This window comes from Caenorhabditis remanei, chromosome II (assembly GCF_010183535.1).
Source record: "Caenorhabditis remanei strain PX506 chromosome II, whole genome shotgun sequence".
NCBI classification, from domain to species: domain Eukaryota; kingdom Metazoa; phylum Nematoda; class Chromadorea; order Rhabditida; family Rhabditidae; genus Caenorhabditis; species Caenorhabditis remanei.
The window spans coordinates 3912258-3931949 of NC_071329.1; the positions used below are offsets into that span (position 1 = coordinate 3912258).

A 19692-nucleotide genomic window follows, 5' to 3' on the forward strand; every position below is an offset into this window, starting at 1 on the left:
CCCCTCGCTCACATCTCTTCAGTATTCCTCCCATTTGTATTCCTCCTCTACCTACCTTATTGATTGCTGTATTCTTTTCGCCCGAGAAATGCCTGTCATACCATTACGGTATGAAAGTTTGAAGGCGATTCTGCCGTACATGGACCCAAATACACGGTAAGTTACCACTCCTGGTTACCTCTTAAACTAATCACTTTCAGATTTCAAATCTCTCTACACATTCCATCAGTCAGCTCCCTTGAGAGCCGCATACCACTGAAAATCGAGAATTTGACGTTTGCAGGTTCATTTACGGAGGTGAATGAGGTCTCCTACCGCCTTGCTGTATACCGTGATTATGGACGCAACGAAACTCCTCTCGATGTTGTCCGTATGAATCAAAGGGGAGGGTCTTTCAATGACATTGATCAATATGGAGTCATCATATATCCCGGATTAAACCACGTACTTCCAGGAGATCTCGATTTGAGAACAGGAGTTCAACTAGATGTTCCGGTTTATACGGAGGAATGGGAACAAGGTCATGCGCAGCAGCTGAGAATTTTAAAAATGTTGTTAGCCGAACGGTTGAATCAGGAGTATATTGAAGACGACGAAACCAGGAATGCAGGGGCTTCCAATGAGACATTTCGACAAACTGTATTAAACGATTCTGTAGAATCCATTCAAGATCAAATTCAATCACTTCGGGACCGGCTCAGTGCTTATAACAATCGTCGAAACAATCAAATTCCTCCTTGTACCTCTTGGATTCAATTTACTACAAGCTCTCCAAAAGGAGTAACAATCCATCGTGTCGCATACAATAAGTATCTTTATGAAGCAAAAAAGGCGGTGCACACGAAACTATTTGGAAATCGTGATTTGAATATATCAGTGAAGAATCTGAAAATTGAGCTTCACGATCGAATTATCCGTTTTCCCGCGGCAACTGTTCTGAAAATCGAAAATTTAGAAGTTCTATTCTGGAATTCGCTTGCATTGGATCGTTTCAAACAAGTCATTCATCCATCATCTTTTCCACTTCAACAACTGAAAGTTTCAAGTAGTGTTTTCGCTGCAGATTTTCAACACACCATTGTGAGAGAGGCAAAAATATTGATCATCGGTAATATTACCAGTGAAAATGGTTCATGGACCCCAATTCTTCGAAATCTGACCAACCGAATAGTGTACTTGGAGAATGAGAACAGACGAAATCCACCAAATAATTATATGGATTTGATTGAGAATTGGTTGGAGAGAGGGCGTCCGATTGGGACCACTTTCTATATGGGAATCAAAAACGAAGAGACCGTGAAGCAATGTTTGGACATTTTGAGACAGAGACAAGAAGTTATTGGATCTTCTGAAAAGTGAGCGTTTCTATCAAATCCTTACCGACAGTAATAATGATTTTTTCAGACAAGTTCAACTCCGTATCAATGCTGCATTGATGCTCGAAGTTTCTTATGAAATGATTGAACAACCTGGGAGATTCCTGAGAAATGCCCATGGGAAGTGGTGGCTGAGACTAAGAGTTGTCCGTGGAAGATCTGATTAATCTCCTACTGTTCTGAAAAAATTCATTTCAATCTTAAAAAAAAACTATTCTAATTGCATCACCCTCGAAATAATATCTGCCAAGGAAAACTGAGCTATTCGATTTTTTCATTTGAAATGGGTGATTCAGTTCTCAAACAGGATTGCATAAACATCATCTTTAACATTTTTTGAAATTATAAAATTCACTTTTTTTTGTTGTTATTACATATAATCTCACATTTTTGAAATGAATATTTGTGCTTACTCATCGATTTCCATCACTAAACACTTTCTTTTGAAGGATTCTGAATCACCTAGAAAACCAGACCAAACGTTTCATAACCGGAAATTTCGGAACACGAAGTTTCGGAGCCGGAGATTTTGAAACTCGACATTTCAATATCAAAACATTTGCAAACGAACCATTTCAAACCGGACGCTTCAAAACGGAACGTTTATGATTTCAAGGTATTGTTAAGTGTTTGCCGTGAGGTCTGGCTAGATTAACAAGAATTTGAGAGAAAATTATTCAATAGTTTATTGAAATAAAATGTTGATTATGAACATTTTCATATCATAAAATTACTCTCAACCGCTTTACAGGAATATAGGGATCGCGTAGAGAAAAAAACAATACACAGAAAAAAGAAAGGAAATCAAAACTCTTTTAAACCAGGAGGGGATTAATCGGATCTTGCGAGAGAAACTTTCAAATGCAAAACCCATTTTGAATCATAATCATTATAAATAATGGCTGGCTCACCAGTAAATTCATATGAGACGTTGAGAATCAAAGCAGCACCGATTTTGAATTGAACTTGTCTGAAAAAGAACAACAGTTAGTTGCCGCTGAAACTACTATATCCTTACTTTTCTGAAAATTTTATAACCTCTTCCCTCTGTTTTAGAGTGTCTAAACACTGTTTTGCTATATCTTCGTTCCGGATACACATCGTGAAGAAAGTTCCCACCGGGCGACCTCTTTCCAACCAATCTTCAATCAAGTCCACATAGTTTTCACGTGATTCCCACACCATAGAATTCTTCAGAATCACGCGTCGATTTGGTAAATCGCGGAGAAACGGAGACCATAAGTCACCTTCCAGTGTGAAGGCACTAATTACCAGTGTCTTTGTTTCACGTACTATTTGGTGGCTGAAATCGGCAGAGTCCACATGTAAACCGAAAATCTCCAGCTTGTTGAGTGGAAATGACGACGTGTCGATAATTTTTTTCAATGCCTCGAATTGGAATGCATTGCGCATCTCTCCTTCGAGTTCATCAATTCTTAACATGTACCCGGTGGGGAAACGAATAATGTCTCCATTAAACTCTATATTCAGGTGTTTTACTGATATAACCGAGCTTCGTTTTTCAAAAAACTTATTGTTCAACACCTTCAACGCTTCAAAAAGATGCTTGTTATACGCATAACGTTGGATCGTTGTGCTTCCTTTTGGAGAGCGGGTAGTAAATTGAATCAAGGGAGTGTACGGTGGCTTCGTGTTGTTCCGACGGTAGATATATGGCGCCAAGGTCTCTCGAATAGTTTGAACTTCAGATTTGAACTCTGATCGAATATACTCACAATCAGGTTCGAACCATTCTGCATAGTCTCTTATATTGGACTCAAGAGAACCATCCCAAGGGACACTCTCAATGCAGATATCATCTTCGCCTGCTGGGACTTGAAACTCAGTCAACAAAATCTTGTATATTCTCAGTTTTTGTATTAGTTTGTGTTCCTTTTCCTCACTATAGTCCAGATCCATATCAAAAAATTCTCCACTCAAATCAACATCTCCTGGAAACAATGTATCGTATCCAGGATAAATAGGAAATCCTTATTGATCGATATCCGATGGTTCACCACCAGAGTCATTTTTAGGAACAAAATAATATAGAGCTTCCTTGTTCCCAAAATCACGATATATACCGACTTGATAACTAAATTGATTCACTGTCGTCCCGTTTTTTGAAAACGTTAAATTCTTGATTTTCAAGGGAATCCGTTTTTCGAGAGAACTGAGAGACGGTATGCACAGGGAGATTTGGAATCTGAAAGTGATTAGTTTGTGAAGCTAGCTTGAGGGGCAACTTACCGTATATTTGCATCCAGGTACGGTAGAACAGCCTTCAAACTTTCATACTGTAAAGGGATGGTAACCATCTTTTGAGTAACGATAGGAATTGTGGAGAACGGACAGGAGGACGAATGAGGAGGAACTGAGTAGTGAGGTGTACCGTGACGTTTTCGTCAAGGCCGTTTAATGTGTGCTCCGGGTGAAAACCTCGTTATTTTTCTTGGCAGAAGAGGCTGAAGAGATGTGAATGGGGGACTGTGTAGGGATTTCATTGGCTAGGTCTGGGAGAAAACGTCGTTGTCTTCACAATGGAAGGCCTTCTGTGAGTAAATAGTGGGATCGTTTTATGGTGGTCCATCTGTTGGATTCTTGTGGAAAGGAGAACAGTCTCAAGTACTTAAAGAGGAGAATCAAGGCGGGTGGTGTATGTTAGTTGTGTGTCCATATTCATGAAATTGAGATACTGACATGGAGAACGACGGAACCAGGGCTGTCGCAAAGGGTACTTGCAGATTTAAAATTATATGACGGCCCAGCAATCCTAGAGTTTTCTATGGCCCGGATTTTGTTATTGTGGCTGATTTAAAAGGAGATCCCGCGTCCCTGTTTTTGACCGCATTTTTTCCAGACACAAAAGAGAGATAGAAAGCAGGCCAGGTGATAAAATCATTTTAGAAATGTAACATTGAAAACTTCATAAAGCACGCTTTATCAAATTAATGCAAACATCGTTAAATATGTCGCTCCACAAGACTAAATAATATTAAGCTGGGAAAAAAGACAGTACATTATAAATATTTGGAAACAATGAAAGATCAATCAATTTTAGAGTGAAGTGATTGATAATAAACAGAATCGATAGTGTTGCCCCTATAGATTTAACGGTTCTGATTTATAGAAACTTTGATCCGCGGGGTCCCAACTGGATACGTGAAATAAATACGGACTGACAAAATTTTAAAAAAATTAGTTAGCTGTTGAAGGAACTACTGTCAAACTCAACAACCATTCCGGTTGATGATGCATATATAGACTGAATGTTGCTTCATAACAAACATCAAGCATTGAATAGCTGTTAATACGGAGTTGTACTAGTCTGGAATCAAATTGCTATTAGTTTTCATAGCTTTTATTGACAGTTTTACCTCTCAGACCATGCATAAACGTCATGTCTTTGCTTTAAAGTCTCCAAACATTGCTTCACAGTCTCTTCCTTCCTGATTTCCATGATAAATGTGGTCCCAACCGGACGACCAGTCTCCAGCCAATTCTCAATCAAATCCACATAGTTATTTGGTGGATGTAGTCTGTTCTCACGCAACAACAACACTTTCTGATTAGTGAGGTTCTGTAGAATCGGTGTCCAAGAAAGCTCAGCATACATTAGGTTATTTATCACTAAGCACTTTGATTCTTTCACAATTTGGTGCGTAAAATCAGAAGTAGGAATTGAACTCCTAAGTTTCAATCGTTGAAGTGGTAGGGAAGATGAATCAATGATATTACCAAACGCTTCGAAATTTGCTGCATTCCAATCTCCGACTTCTAAATTCTCGATGCTCATTTTGGTAGCCACTGGAAACCGGAGGATTTCGTTCTCATGCCCAATTTTGAGATTCTTCACAGGTATCATGGACTTTCGTTTTCCAAACAATTGTGTGATTAAGTGTTTCTCCGCTTCAAAAAGTGTTTTGTGATATGGAAACCGGTGGGGTTGACGGCTGTTTGGGGAATTTATAGTCAATTGAATCCAACACGTGAATGGAGGCTTTGTTTTGTTTCGGCGGTGAAGATATGGCTTCAGACTATCTTGTATCTTCTTGATCATCGATTCAATAAATTCATCAGGAGAATATTCTAAATTTCTTCGATTCCGAGATTCGTAAGTAACATCTTTTGGTCCAACTTCTGGAGGAAACCCATCGTCCTCGCTGTATTCTTGATTTGTGCGTTCAGCGAACAATCTCTTGAGCATTCTTAATTTCTTAACAACATGTTGCATCGTGTCTTCGGAATAATTTCCCCAAAGTTCTTCTAGCACTTCTTTCCTTAAATCAACATCTCCTGGAAGTATCGTATTTCTTCCCCGAGTAATAGAAAACCCATATTGATCAAAATCATGTGGAGCGCCGTCTCTGTCGTTCGTAAATTGAAAATCAGAGGGGACATCCATATCTCCGAAATCACAATATACACCCAGCCGGTAGTTGAATTGGTTTATTTTCAAACATTTTTCATTTTGAGGTGTTGAAAATGTTAAATTCCTAATTTTCAAGGGAATCCGTTTCTCGAGAGTGCTGATTGATGGCATGTGAAGAGAGACTTCGAACCTAAAAAACATAAACTTCGGAGGTTATCTTGAGTGGTAACTAACCGTATATTGGGTTCCATGTAAAGCAGAACAGATTTCAAGGTTTCATACTGTAGTGGAACGGTAGGCATTTTTTCGAATAAGAAAAAGGGAAAGGAGGACGGATGGAGGGAGACTGAAGGGATTTGAATAAAGGCTTGTGTAGTGACGTTATCGATTGGACCCTCTATTTGCAGTGTGCTCTGGGAGAGAACGGCGTTGTCTTCTTAATGACAGGAATTATGTGAGTAAATAGTAGAAACGGTATAAGGTAGACCATCTGTTGAATTCTCTGGGAGAGTAGGGCAGTCTCAGGTGCTCCAGGTAAAAATGCAGATGGTGTATGTCTTCAGCTACAAGACCTTGAGATACTGACACTGAGAACGAACGGTGCTAAGACGTCGTCGAGATGTGGAATTAGGCGAAACAAGATTTTCGCACGGCCTGTCGCTTGTTTTTGTTTAGCGCAGACCAGGGTTGAACGGAACGAGGTTATTAAATTGGGGATTTTGTTATAGTAGCAGACCTAAACGGACACCCCAGGGGCCTTGTTTTTGACTGGTTTAGGATGGGAACAGAAACAGTATAATATATGGGAACAATTGATTCAATTTTGGAGTGCATAGATAATGAACAGAAACGATAGTGCTGGCACTAATCAGCTTAATGACCAGATCAGAACTGTTACTAATGAGAACTTGACTTATCTGGGATCAAAAGGTATAGCGAAACTAATAGATCTAGATTTCTTGGTTCTGGTTTGCGCCAGTTCTAATACAGCCCTGATTAAGGGCAGTACCAAAAACATGAAACAGCGTAACAAAAGTGAAGAATTAATCAGATGTTGCACGAACAACTGTCAAACTTAACAACCATTCTGGATTATGACGCCAAAACCTGCTGATTGGTCGATTAGTGTCTTCATAACAAACATTTAGCATTGAACAATTGTTAATACGAAGTTGTACTTGCCTGCAATCAAATTGCTATTAGTTTCCATAGCTTCTATCGCTAGTCTTACCTCTCAGACGATGTTATAACGTCATGTCGTTGCTTTAAAGTCTCTAGACATTGTTTCACGGTCTCTTCCTCCTGGATTCCCAAACTAAAAGTAGTCCCAAGCGGGCGACCTGTTTCCAGCCAATTCTCAACTAAATCCATGTAATTATTTGGTGGATCATGCTCGTTTTCACGCTCTAACAACACGTTTTGATGAGTGAGATTTTGTAGAATCGGAGTCCAAGAACCATGCTCATGCAGTTGGTTATCAATTACTAATTTCTTAGATTCTTTCACAATTCGATGAGTGAAATCGGCAGAATGAATCGAACTCCCAAGTTTCAATTGTTGAAGTGGCAGGGAAGATGAATCGATGATATTACCAAACGCTTCAAAACTTGGTACATTCCAATATCGCACTTGTAAATTCTCGATGCTCATTTTGGTAGCCACGGGAAACCGAAAAACTCCGTTGTCATTCCCAATTTTGAGATTCTTCACAGATATAATTAACTTTCGATTTCCCAACAATGCTGTGATCAAGTTTTTCTCCGCTTCGAAAAGTTTTTTGTTATATAAAAACCGGCGGGATTGACGGCCGTTTGGGGAAGTCACAGTAAATTGAATCCAACAAGTGAATGTAGGTTTTGTGTTGTTTTGGCGGTGGAGATATGGCATCAGCCTATATTGTGTATCCTCGATATGATATTCAATTGATTCGACTGGATAATCTTCAAAATGACTTCGAAAAAATATCTGGGGTGGTCCAAATGTTCGAGGAAGCCCATCTTCCTCGTTGTATTCTTGATTTATTCGTTCTGCGAGCAATCTTCTGAGCATTCTTAATTTCTTAACATACTCTTGCTCCATTACTTCGCAATAACTTCCCACCGTCAATGGTAGATCCTCTTTCCTTAAATCAACATCTCCTGGAAGTATTGTATTTCGCCCCGGATTAATAGAAAATCCATATTGATCGATATCATGTTGACAACCGCCTCTGTCGTTCATTAGTTGAATTTCAGAAGGAACATCCATATGCCCGAAATCACGATATACACCCAGTTGATAGTTGTATTCGTTCACTTTTAAACATTTTTCATTTTGAGGCATTGAAAATGATAAATTCTCAATTTTCAATGGAATCCGTTTTTCGAGAGTGCTGATTGATGGCATGCAGAGAGAGATTTGGAACCTAAACACAGAAATTTTGAAAAGCAATCTTTACTGATAACTAACCGTATATTAGGCTCTATGTAAAGCAGAACAGACTTCAAGGGTTCATACTGTAATGGCACGGTAGGCATCTTTCGAAATGACGAGAATGGAAAGGAGGACGGAGCGGAGGGAGTCTAAAGGGATGTGAATGAAAGACTGTGTAGTGACGTTATCGGTTTGGCCATCTATTTGCTGTGTGCTTTGGGAGAAAACATTATTGTATTCATAATGAAAGGTCTTCTGGGAGTAAGTAATAAAAACGTTATAGCGTAGATCATCTGTTGAATTCTTCAGGTAGATAGTCTTGCGTGCTCCAGGAAAAAATGCAGATGGTGTATGTTTGTTGGGTCTCCATCTACGAGGCCTTGAGATACTGTCACGGTAGTGGAGAAGTCGTCAAGAAGTGGAATAGGTGGGACCATGTGTCCGGTGCTCTGGGAGAGGAAAGTTGCCTGAAACAAATGATCATGTCTGTTGTAAATCCACCTGTGGGTCTGACAGCCTAAATTCTGGGGTAATTCGAAACATTTATTCGGAAAATAGATGATCATTCAATAGTTTATTAAAATTTAAAACATTCTGAACATTTTCATGTTATAAAAAAATTTTCAACTGGTTTATAGCAAACTTGTCAAATTTCGGCCGGTCCGGGCCGGTCAGGGCCGTGACAGGTTTGGTTACAGGAATGTAGGGTTCGCAAAGAGAGAAAATAACAACAGACAGAGAAATGAAAGCAAGTTAAGCAAATTGTTCGAAACGAAGAGAAGATTATTCAGATCTGTTACGAACCACTTTTAGTCTCAGCCAATAATTTGATTCAGAATCACAAGGAAAACTGTCTTGCTCAACATAAAAGACAGTGAGCGTCAATGAAGCATTGATACGGAGTTGGACTTGTCTGAAAAAGAATGTATGGATATATAGAGGGTTTATAAGAAACACTAACTTCTCAGAAGATACTAAAACCTTCAGTCTCTGCCTCAGAGTATTCAAACACTGTTTCGCTGTATCTTCGTTCTCGAGTCCCATACTAAAAGTGGTCCCGACTGGACGTCCTTTCTCCAACCAATTCTCAATCAAATCCACATAATTATTTGGAGGAAAGCGTTCGTTCTCATTCATCAAACACACTTTTCGGTTAGTCAGATTCAGAAGGATTGGTGTCCATGAACCAATTTCATTGGTATCGTTATTGATTGTCAATGACTTTGCCTCTCTCGCAATGTTATGTTGAAAATCTGAAGAACGAAGGGAACTTTTCATTTTGAGTTGCTGAATTGGAAATGATGACGGATCAATAATGCTCTTCAAGCACTCGAAATGAGATGCACTCCAACCGGAAACTTCTAAATTCTCGATTTTCAGGTTAATACCCTCAGGAAATCGGAGAACTCGATTGTCCAAGTCAATTTTTAGATTCTTCACAGATATAATCTTATCCCGGTTTCCAAACAGTTTTGTGTGTATTGCTTTCTCTGCTTCATAAAGATACTTGTTGTATAGAACACGTTGGAACTTATATCCTTTTGTAGATTTGACGGATAGCTGAATGCAGGCAGTGTATGGCGGAGTCCTGTTGTCACGACGATTGTTGAACGGTGTTAGGTCCTCACGTGTGGTCTCAATTGCTAACTTAATGTCTTCAACAGAATAGATCCAAATACTTCTTCGAATTGAGTCCTCTAGCGATTCATCCCAGGGACTTACTGCAATCCTTCTGGTCTCGTCGTCTTCAATGTGCTGTTGATTCAATCTTTCGGCCAGTATCTTTTTATAAATTCTCAGTCGCTGGACTAAATTTTCCTCTTTCAGTTTACTATCATTCCGAGAAACGTGCCGATGTCCTTTCCTCAAATCGATGTCTCCTGGGAGTACATCATTGACTCCGGGATATATAATGAATCCATATTGATCAAAGTCATCCGAAGAGCCTCCGGAACTATTCGAATCATGTACATCAACGGGAATTTCATTGCGTCCATAATCAAGATAAAGACCAAGTCTATAGGAGAACCTATTTATTTTCGTATTTTCATTTGTAAACTTCAAATTCTCAATTTTCAAAGGAATTCGTTTCTCGATAGTGCTGATTGCTGGCATGCAGAGAGAGATTCGGAATCTGAAAGTGATTGGATCAGTAAGTAAGCTAAAATGGTAACTAACCGTATATTAGGTTCCATGTAAAGCAGAACAGACTTCAAGGTTTCATACTGTAGTGGCACGGTAGGCATCTTTCGAATTGGAGTGAACGGAAAGGAGGGCGGATTGGGGGAGACTGAAGGAATGTGAATGAGGAACTATGTAGTGACGTTATCGGTTTGGCCATCTATTTGCTGTGTGCTCTGGGAGAAAACGTCGTTGTGTTCATAATGAAAGGTCTTCTGGGAGTAAGTAATAAAAACGTTATAGCGTAGATCATCTGTTGAATTCTTCAGGTAGATAGTCTTGCGTGCTCCAGGAAAAAATGCAGATGGTGTATGTTTGTTGGGTCTCCATCTACGAGGCCTTGAGATACTGTCACGGTAGTGGAGAAGTCGTCAAGAAGTGGAATAGGTGGGACCATGTGTCCGGTGCTCTGGGAGAGGAAAGTTGGAGACAGAAGAGACTAGTAATCAGGGATGAGCCATATGCCCCTCCCCCCCCCCCCTTTTCAATTCTGGGGTACATCAAAGAATTTTCTCGAAAAATAGTTGATCATTCAATAGTTTATTAAAATACAAATTAAGATCAGAAAATGTTCACCCGCTTTACAGGAACATAGGGTTTGCATAGAGAGAAAAAATCGATAGACTGAAAAAAGGGAGTTGCAAATTCTTTAAAACGAAGAGAAGATTATTCCGATCTTCTACAAACCACTTTCAGTCTCAGCCACAAGTTTGAAGTATAATCACTAGGAAAACTGCCTGTATGATCAATCATTTCATAAGAGACATTGAGGATCAATGAAGCATTGATACGGAGTTGTACTTGTCTGAAAAAGAATTGATAGACATATAGAGGAATGACAGAAACACTTACTTTCCAGAAGATCCTAAAACCTCTTGTCTCTGTTTCAGAGCATCCAAACATTGCTTCACGGTCTCTTCGTTCTTGATTCCTATAGTAAATATGGTTCCAACCGGACGGCCTCTCTCCAACCAATTCTCAATCAAATCCACATAATCATTTGGAGGATCGCGTTGGTTCTCATTCATCAAACACACTCTTCTGTTGGTCAGATTAAGAAGAATCGGTGTCCATGAATCAATTTCATTGGTATCATTATTGATAATCAATGACTTTGCCTCTCTCGCAATGCTGTGTCGAAAATCTGGAGAACTGAGGGAGCTTTCCATTTTGAGTTGCTGAATTGGAAATGATGACGGATCAATAATATTCGTTAGGCACTCGAAATGAGATGAACTCCAACCGGAAACTTCTAAATTCTCGATTTTCAGGTTAATACCCTCAGGAAATCGTAGAACTTGATTGTCCAAGTCGATTTTCAAATTCTTCACAGATATGATCTCACAACGATTTCCAAACAGTTTTGTATGCATTGCCTTCTCTGCTTCATGAAGATACTTGTTGTATAGAACACGTTGGAACTGAAAGCCTTTTGCAGATTGGATACACAATTTAATAAAGGCAGTGTATGGCGGGGTCCAGTTGTTCCGACGATTGTTGAACGGTATTAAGTCCTCACGTGTGTTCTCAATCAGTAACTGAAGGTCTTCAACAGATTCTTTTGCTGCACTTCTTCGAATTGATGCCCCTAGAAATTCATCCCAAGGATCAACTGCAATTCTTCTTGTCTCGTCGTCATCGATATACTGCTGATTCAATCTTTCGGCCAGTTCCATTTTGAAAATTCTCAGTCGATGGACTAAATCTTGCTCAATGAGGTCAGTATCATTTGAAGAAATGTATAGCTCTCCTCTTCTCAAATCCACGTCTCCAGGGAATACATCATTCAGACCGGGATATATAAGAAAAACAGAATTTGGAAAGTTTTAATTTTGATTAACAAAATACGAAAAAGCTAAAAATTTCTGTGACTGCTCACAAGATAATTTCTTTTTTGCAAAAAATTGCATTTTACCTGAAAATTCAATGTTTTTGCACAGAAAAAGTTGCGATCAGAGCAAATTAAGATAATTCTGTTGGGGAGTCCCAGTAAAATAACCACTATGGGTTGTTTCCAGTTCCACCTCATATAAAGCCTACGTTTTCTGAAACTTCACATCATTGATAAATACGTGAACTTTATTCGAATATCAGAAACAGAATCGGCAACGTCGCCAACTCTGTGAAAAACAATTAAACTGAAGAAAGGATATAAAAACACGTGAACTACACAGGGAGGCAAAGAATTTCCAGAATCGGCAAAGTTGCCGATCCTGTTATTAAAAGATAATCCAAAAAATTTAAAAACGTGAACTCGGTGAAAGTAGAGAGGGTACTTCGTGGATAGAATCGTTCTTCGAAATCGTGAAAACTGTCGATAAAATAAAGTAGATGCCGACGATATATATTAGATGGGTGTCATACAAGTCTAAGTTGTCTGAAATGATAATGGTTTATAGAAAACTTTGTTTTCTGTTACTAACCTTTGTGAAGTCTTATTCCAATTGTATCAAAATGAAGTGAGTGATAAACCAACACTTCTAGTTATTGATTCAAAAATAGACTGACAAACTGATAATTTGGGTCCTGCAATATGAATTTGTATAATGTATACGTCTTACCTGTCCGCGAGAAAAACGCTTTCAAATAGTTTTGCATTCAGATAGTGCAAGAATGAAAAGCATTGCTCCAGAACCGCGTTTTTATAAATCTAGGGCACGTTGATATTTTTTCAACGGTTTTTATTCCGTGATATTTATTTGAATGCGAAGAAAATTCATTTCTCATTCTGCGGTAGTGTTATCATATATTTTCCGTTTTCTTTTTGCGGCATAAAAGTAAGTCGTATACAACATTATACAAATTCATATTGCAGGACCCAAATTATCAGTTTGTCAGTCTATTTTTGAATCAATAACTAGAAGTGTTGGTTTATCACTCACTTCATTTTGATACAATTGGAATAAGACTTCACAAAGGTTAGTAACAGAAAACAAAGTTTTCTATAAACCATTATCATTTCAGACAACTTAGACTTGTATGACACCCATCTAATATATATCGTCGGCATCTACTTTATTTTATCGACAGTTTTCACGATTTCGAAGAACGATTCTATCCACGAAGTACCCTCTCTACTGTCACCGAGTTCACGTTTCTAAATGTTTTAGAACATCTTTTTTTAACAACAGAATCGGCAAGCTTGCCGATTCTGGAAATCCTTTTCTTCCCTGTGTAGTTCACGTGTTTTTATATTTTTCCTCCAATTCAATTGTTTTTCACAGAGTTGGCGGCATTGCCGATTCCGTTTCTGATATTCGAATAAAGTTCACGTATTTATTTTGTCAATGGTGATAGGCTATAATACTGTATGTATAATACTGTACTTCAAAACTGAGAGAGGATCTCATGATTGGCGCATTTTTCTCGTTTTCTAATTATTTCCTGATTTTTAACGCTTGCATACGAGAATTTTCTCAGTTTTGTTTGAAATTTTCATTTTGAAGAGTTTTCTGGGCTTCAACATAAAAATTACAAAACTTCAAAGAAGTTAAAACGAAAACAAAAATTTCCAAATTCTGGCTTTCTTATATAATGAATCCATATTGATCGATGTCCTCGTAAGAGCCTCCAGATGCATTTGAACCATAAGCTTTGAAGGGAATTTCATTGCTTCCATAATCAAGGTAAAGACCAACTCGATAGGAGAACTTATTCACTTTTGTATCAAAAAATGAAAACTTCAGATTCTCGATTTTCAACGGAATCCGTTTCTCGAGAGAACTGATTGAAGGCATGCGCAAAGAGATTCGGAATCTGAAAGTGGTTAGTACAGTGATTAAGTTAAAGTGTAAACTAACCGTATATTAGGTTCCATGTAAAGCAGAACAGACTTCAAGGTTTCATACTGTAGTGGCATGGTGGGCATTTTTTGAACTGTAGAGAATGAAAAGGAGAACGGATAGGGGGGAGACTAAAGGGTGTGAATGAGGCACTGTGTATTGACGTTATCGGTTTGGCCATCTATTTGCAGTGGGCTCTGGGAGAGAACGTCATTGTATTCATAATGAAAGGCCTTCTGGGAGTAAATGCTAAACACGTTATAGCGTAGACCATCTGTTGAATTCTTTAGGTAGATAGTCTCGCGTGCTTCAGGAAAAAATGCAGATGGTGTATGTTTGTTGGGTCTCCATCTACGAGGCCTTGAGACACTGTCAACGGACGGTAGTGGTGAAGTCGTCAAGATATGTAATAGGTGGGATTCTGTGCCAGGTGCAAAAGAGGACAGCATTGCCAGAAACAAATGATCATGATGTCTGTTGTGAATCCAGATGTGTGTTTAAAAGCCTAAACTCTGGGAAAAAGTCGAAACATTTTGCCGAAAAACAATTGATCATTCAATAGTTTATTAAAATACAAATTAAGATCAGAAAATGTTCACCCGCTTTACAGGAACATAGGGTTTTCATAGAGAGAAAAAAGCGATTGACTGAAAAAAAAGGGAGTTGCAAATTCTTTAAAACGAAGAAAAGATTATTCCGATCGTCTACGAATCACTTTCAGTCTCAGCCACAAGTTTGAAGCATACTCACTAGGAAAACTGCCTGTATGGTCAATCATTTCATAAGAGACATTGAGCTTCAATGAAGCATTGATACGGAGTTGTACTTGTCTGATAAAGAATTGATAGATATATAGAGGATTTGACAGAAACACTTACTTTTCAGTAGATCCTAAAACATTTTCTCTCTGTTTCAGAGTATCCAAACACTGTTTCGCTGTATCTTCGTTCTTGAGACCCATACTGAAAGTGGTCCCGACTGGACGTCCTCTCTCCAACCAATCTTCGATTAAATTCACGTAGTTATTTGGAGGAACACGTTGGTTCTCATTCATCAAACACACTCTTCGGTTGGTCAGATTCAGAAGAATTGGTGTCCATGAAGCATTACCAAACGAGTGATTATCGATAACTAGTGACTTCGCTTCTTTCACAATGCTGTGTCGAAAATCTGGAGAACTGAGAGAGCTTTCCATTTTGAGTTGCTGAATTGGAAATGATGACGGATCAATAATATTCGTTAGGCACTCGAAATGAGATGCACTCCAACGTAAAACTTCTAAATTCTCGATTTTCAGGATAGTACCCGCAGGAAATCGAAGAACTTGATTGTCCGTGTTGAATTTTAGATTTTTCACAGTTACAATATTGTCTCGATTTACAAACAGTTTTGTGTGCATTGCCTTCTCCGCTTCATAAAGATACTTGTTGTATAGAACACGTTGGAACTGATAGCCTTTTGTAGATTTGACGGTTAGCTGAATGCAGGCAGTGTATGGCGGAGTCCTGTTGTTACGACGATTGTTGTACGGCCTTAATTCCTCACGGTTAGTCTCAATCACTGACTGAATGTCTTCAACAGAATTGTTAGTTGCACTTCTTCGAATTGATGCCTCTAGCGATGGATCCCAGGGACCTACTGCAATTCTTCTTGTCTCGGCGTCTTCAATATACTGTTGATTAAGTTTTTCAGCCAGTAACATTTTATAAATTCTCAGCCGCTGGACAATGAATTGCTCTCTTCTTTCACTATCATTCCGAGAAATATGTCGATATCCTTGTCTCAAATCGACGTCTCCAGGGAGTACATCATTCACACCGGGATATATAATGAATCCATATTGATCAAAGTCATTGGAAGAGCCTCCACAATTATTCGAATTATGTACATTGAAGGGCATTTCATTACGTCCATAATCAAAGTAAATACCAAGTTGATAGGAGAACCTATTCACATTCGTTTTTTCCCTTGAAAACATCAGATTCTCAACTTTAAGCGGTAGACGGCTCTCAAGAGCGCTGATTGATGGCATGAGAAGAGAGATTCGGAATCTGAAAGTGATTGGATCAGTAAGTAAGCTAAAGTGGTAGCTAACCGTATATTAGGCTCCATGTAAAGCAGAACAGACTTCAAGGTTTCATACTGTAGTGGCACGGTAGGCATCTTTCGAAATGACGAGAATGGAATGGAGGACGGAGGGGAGGGAGACTAAAGGGATGTGAATAAAAGACTGTGTAGTGACGTTATCTGTTAGACCATCTATTTGCAGTGTGTTCCGGGAGAAATCGTCGTTGTGTTCATAGTGGTAGGCCTTTTGTGAGTAAATAGTAGAAACGCTGCAGGGTGGGCCGTCTGTTGAATTCTTTGGGAGAGGAGGGCTTCAGGAAAACTGCTAGGCAGATGATGTGTGTTTGTTGTCCCCCACCTACAAAATCTCCAGACACGGAGAACAAACGATAACAATACAAAAGAGATGGGAAATTGGGCACAAGTCATATATTGATCTCGAAGCTCAACTAAAAAAAGACGAATTTGCGGCTGAGCAAGTGTTAAAAATGGCGGCCAAGTTCTGCTGGATCTCTGCCAACAGTATGCAAATCATCTACAAAAAGTTTCTGAACCTTTTTTGTCTGAAACTCTCCAGAAAATCGATAGAACATGACCAAATGCTTCAGAAAGTCAGGAGCACCAAGAACCTGAAAATGCTCTCACCCCAACGTCAAGACATCAATTCTTTCAAAGTAGCTCTGATTTTGGATTGACCGCTACCAGGCTTTTTGTTCAAACGAGTAAAATGATTGTCTAAGACGCTGTCTTACCTTCCCTGGTAAAATCGCAAAATTTCAAACTCCTCACTATCTCCTTAACTGTTGGTCCGGTACAACATGCCTTCATATATACGACTTCTACTTTCTATCTTATCTTGTAGAACTTTGCTATCACAGCATTCTTTTTTAATTACACTTAGCTCCCTCTTTCGTATTTGTGTCATTCTCCGGAGATTCCTTAATTCTGTTGTCGCATCAGTGGCATGACCCTTCTTCAACATGTAAATACAATACAACTCTGCGGTAGCTTTAGAACATGGAGAATAGGACCAAATTCTTGCGACCCTCCACTTTCTGCAGCACTTTGTGATGTATCTTGTTCTGTTAATGCTCGCTCTGCATACAGTCGACAGAGATTCTGAAAAAAAACTTAAGATTAGAAATCTGGAGACTTTCCTATTCACATGTTCAAAAAAATGCACTTAAAGTTTTTTTTAGAAAACATTTGACTAATCGTTGACGAACCATCTCTTCTTGAGTAGTGTTCTTCCATTCATTCACTTTCCTAGTAGGCTTCGCTAACAGAAAAAACTTTCTTCCCCGGTTTCCCTCCATCCCATTATGTATGTATGCGAGCTGGGTTCCAAACTCAAATCGAATAAAAAAAAGAATAACTGTTCCATACCGAAAAAGAAAAAAACATATCCGACGCGGTGGGAACGAACTTACCTTCACAGGTAGTTGGCGTGCGGACTGCATGCGGATTCAGTCCCATTTTCCGTCCGTATAGAGTCCGCGGCGGAAATATGGTTCGCTGCGGACTGTATATAGACGCAGCGTGGACTTCGGGAAAAGAGGGGGAGTGGGCGGCAGACTTTCGCGCGCTGACTCAGCGCGGAGTATAAATAGACGCGCTGGCCGTTTGTTATAGTATTCTGCATTCTTTATTCAAAATAAGTTTTTTTCAGTGAGGAAATTCTATAAAATTGATAAGAACTACTTCACAAGCACTACTAGGCGGTATTTTGATGAGATATGTAGATACTTCAATACTAATTGCATTGTTTCTTCAAAGATTGTCAACAAGAAATGGTTTATCGATAGCATTGTAAAGCAACTTAGACAAACTCCCCGCTATGCGGACACAATTGAGATAATATCATTAAAGCGAGTATGCGGTAAAAGAAAATTATTAGTATTCATTTCCCTCCGAATCCGGCCAGACACCAAATAGAACTTCGTTGAATATCTGATCATATTGAAAAAAAGCGACGACACCATCATTCCGAGTAATGAGACGATCTCGATCACTGAAAGTAGATGGAGGGACAGTATTTGATTTGAAAATAATTGACCTGAAAGTCAATTGTTAGTCTTTCTCTAAAATACTTTTCTAATTTACTTATACTCTCTCTTCTCCGACATCCGAGTGTGAGTTAACTCTCCAAGTACGTCTTCCATATTAAAGTCTTTTACATTTAATCGGAAGTGTTTCAGTCGTCGGAACCCTCCGATAGCCCAATGTTGGAGGAGTCGCTTGATTTCAGCGCCAGTGAAATGATTGTAAATTAAAACTAGCTCCACACAGTTCATGTTAAGTAGATCATCAAGGTTAATCGATAATTTCGAGTAAACAATTAGTGAGTCGATTGATTTCAAGTATTTTCCAATCGGAAAGTTGGGAGACAATCCACCGATTCTTAATACTTTTGCAGGGTGATTCTCCAAAATGAAATGAGATTCTTTTTCACTTAATTGATGGGATTGAAAGAGTTCATAATCATTCCCTTGTCTCTCCTTAAGAACATCCAGGAGTCTCATTGTATCCGGGGATACTGTAATTGTAGTCACATTTTTAATTCCAAATAGATCCGATATATACTCCATTACTGATTGTAGTCCTTCCACTTTGTCATCCCAATAGGTTTCCCAGCCACAGTGTTTTCTAGAACGATCAATGGGTACCACATGACCATTGATTTTCACTCGTTCGAGATTTCTAGACTTTTCTTTTTTTTTAGATAAAACTTCAACTTTGTGGTAGAAACGGTCTGGTGTCACTACCCCTACACTCGAACTTTCTCCGTAAATTTCGAATCTGAGAGTAACTGATTTATCTCGAAAGTTCTTAACAAGGTGGTACACTTTACGGGAACATAATGAGATGGGTAATCTGAAAACATGGAAGAATCGGATAAGGAAGGGAGGAAATCTTAACTTACACTGTGTCAATATAGATTGTTCTCAGAATCTTTATCAAAACGATGATCGGGAGTTTGAGAATCGGAAGAGCTTGCATCTGGAGAGATGAGTGATCGAGAATGGGAATGAGTGAACGGACAGCGAATACTGAGAAAATCAATATGCGCACAAAACCTTCTGTTAGTGGCAAGCGCCACCTGAGGGGGATAGGAGAATGATGGAGAAGTAGTGAGCGAATACAAAAGGGTACTGGTGAGTGTTTGCGTTGAACGAACCTGCAGTAGTCTAGAATATTCTAGTGTGAAGAGGCAGAGTGAACAGAATATCGATTCTGACCTAACAGATGAGATAATCCGGGGAGCCCAGGTTGCCTTCTAGGAAAATAGCTTTTCTGGTCTCACTGACTCCTGACTGGTCTGAGGAAGGGTCTACAGGTCACTAATAGAGATTCTGTTGATTTTCTCAGTATTCGCTGTCCGTTCACTCATTCGCCCCTTCTGGATCACTCACCTTTCCAGATGCCAGCTCTTCCGATTTTCAAACTCCCGATCATTGTTTTGATGAAGATTCTGAGAACAATCTATATTGACACAGTGTAA

The 19692-nt window shown here is 39.1% G+C and overlaps 9 protein-coding genes across 9 annotated transcripts; 1 reads left to right on the forward strand and 8 right to left on the reverse strand.

The window, feature by feature from the left end:
* Window positions 1–88: 88 nt before the first annotated feature.
* On the forward strand, window positions 89–1543 carry GCK72_004391 (uncharacterized protein; the record flags this gene model as incomplete). The annotated part of the gene is made up of 3 exons (XM_003097733.2): window positions 89–156; window positions 201–1355; window positions 1405–1543. The coding sequence occupies 3 exons, from the start codon at window positions 89–91 to the stop codon at window positions 1541–1543; spliced, it is 1362 nt and encodes a 453-aa protein (XP_003097781.2).
* Window positions 1544–2207: 664 nt separating this feature from the next.
* GCK72_004392 (uncharacterized protein) lies at window positions 2208–3694 on the reverse strand (the record flags this gene model as incomplete). Its single annotated transcript, XM_053724649.1, has 4 exons — window positions 2208–2346; window positions 2395–3328; window positions 3461–3582; window positions 3627–3694. The coding sequence occupies 4 exons, from the start codon at window positions 3692–3694 to the stop codon at window positions 2208–2210; spliced, it is 1263 nt and encodes a 420-aa protein (XP_053588843.1).
* Window positions 3695–4574: 880 nt separating this feature from the next.
* Window positions 4575–6050, reverse strand: GCK72_004393 (uncharacterized protein; the record flags this gene model as incomplete). The annotated part of the gene is made up of 3 exons (XM_053724650.1): window positions 4575–4704; window positions 4754–5938; window positions 5983–6050. 3 exons carry the CDS (start codon window positions 6048–6050, stop codon window positions 4575–4577), a joined length of 1383 nt encoding a protein of 460 aa, XP_053588844.1.
* A 741-nt stretch (window positions 6051–6791) lies between these two features.
* On the reverse strand, window positions 6792–8264 carry GCK72_004394 (uncharacterized protein; the record flags this gene model as incomplete). The annotated part of the gene is made up of 3 exons (XM_003097787.2): window positions 6792–6930; window positions 6980–8152; window positions 8197–8264. 3 exons carry the CDS (start codon window positions 8262–8264, stop codon window positions 6792–6794), a joined length of 1380 nt encoding a protein of 459 aa, XP_003097835.2.
* Window positions 8265–8943: 679 nt separating this feature from the next.
* On the reverse strand, window positions 8944–10406 carry GCK72_004395 (uncharacterized protein; the record flags this gene model as incomplete). Its single annotated transcript, XM_053724651.1, has 3 exons — window positions 8944–9073; window positions 9122–10294; window positions 10339–10406. 3 exons carry the CDS (start codon window positions 10404–10406, stop codon window positions 8944–8946), a joined length of 1371 nt encoding a protein of 456 aa, XP_053588845.1.
* Window positions 10407–11007: 601 nt separating this feature from the next.
* Window positions 11008–12017, reverse strand: GCK72_004396 (uncharacterized protein; the record flags this gene model as incomplete). The annotated part of the gene is made up of 2 exons (XM_053724652.1): window positions 11008–11146; window positions 11194–12017. 2 exons carry the CDS (start codon window positions 12015–12017, stop codon window positions 11008–11010), a joined length of 963 nt encoding a protein of 320 aa, XP_053588846.1.
* Window positions 12018–13868: 1851 nt separating this feature from the next.
* On the reverse strand, window positions 13869–14209 carry GCK72_004397 (uncharacterized protein; the record flags this gene model as incomplete). The annotated part of the gene is made up of 2 exons (XM_053724653.1): window positions 13869–14097; window positions 14142–14209. 2 exons carry the CDS (start codon window positions 14207–14209, stop codon window positions 13869–13871), a joined length of 297 nt encoding a protein of 98 aa, XP_053588847.1.
* Window positions 14210–14814: 605 nt separating this feature from the next.
* GCK72_004398 (uncharacterized protein) lies at window positions 14815–16286 on the reverse strand (the record flags this gene model as incomplete). The annotated part of the gene is made up of 3 exons (XM_053724654.1): window positions 14815–14953; window positions 15002–16174; window positions 16219–16286. 3 exons carry the CDS (start codon window positions 16284–16286, stop codon window positions 14815–14817), a joined length of 1380 nt encoding a protein of 459 aa, XP_053588848.1.
* Window positions 16287–18083: 1797 nt separating this feature from the next.
* Window positions 18084–19190, reverse strand: GCK72_004399 (uncharacterized protein; the record flags this gene model as incomplete). The annotated part of the gene is made up of 3 exons (XM_053724655.1): window positions 18084–18246; window positions 18300–19064; window positions 19114–19190. The coding sequence occupies 3 exons, from the start codon at window positions 19188–19190 to the stop codon at window positions 18084–18086; spliced, it is 1005 nt and encodes a 334-aa protein (XP_053588849.1).
* Window positions 19191–19692: the final 502 nt, after the last annotated feature.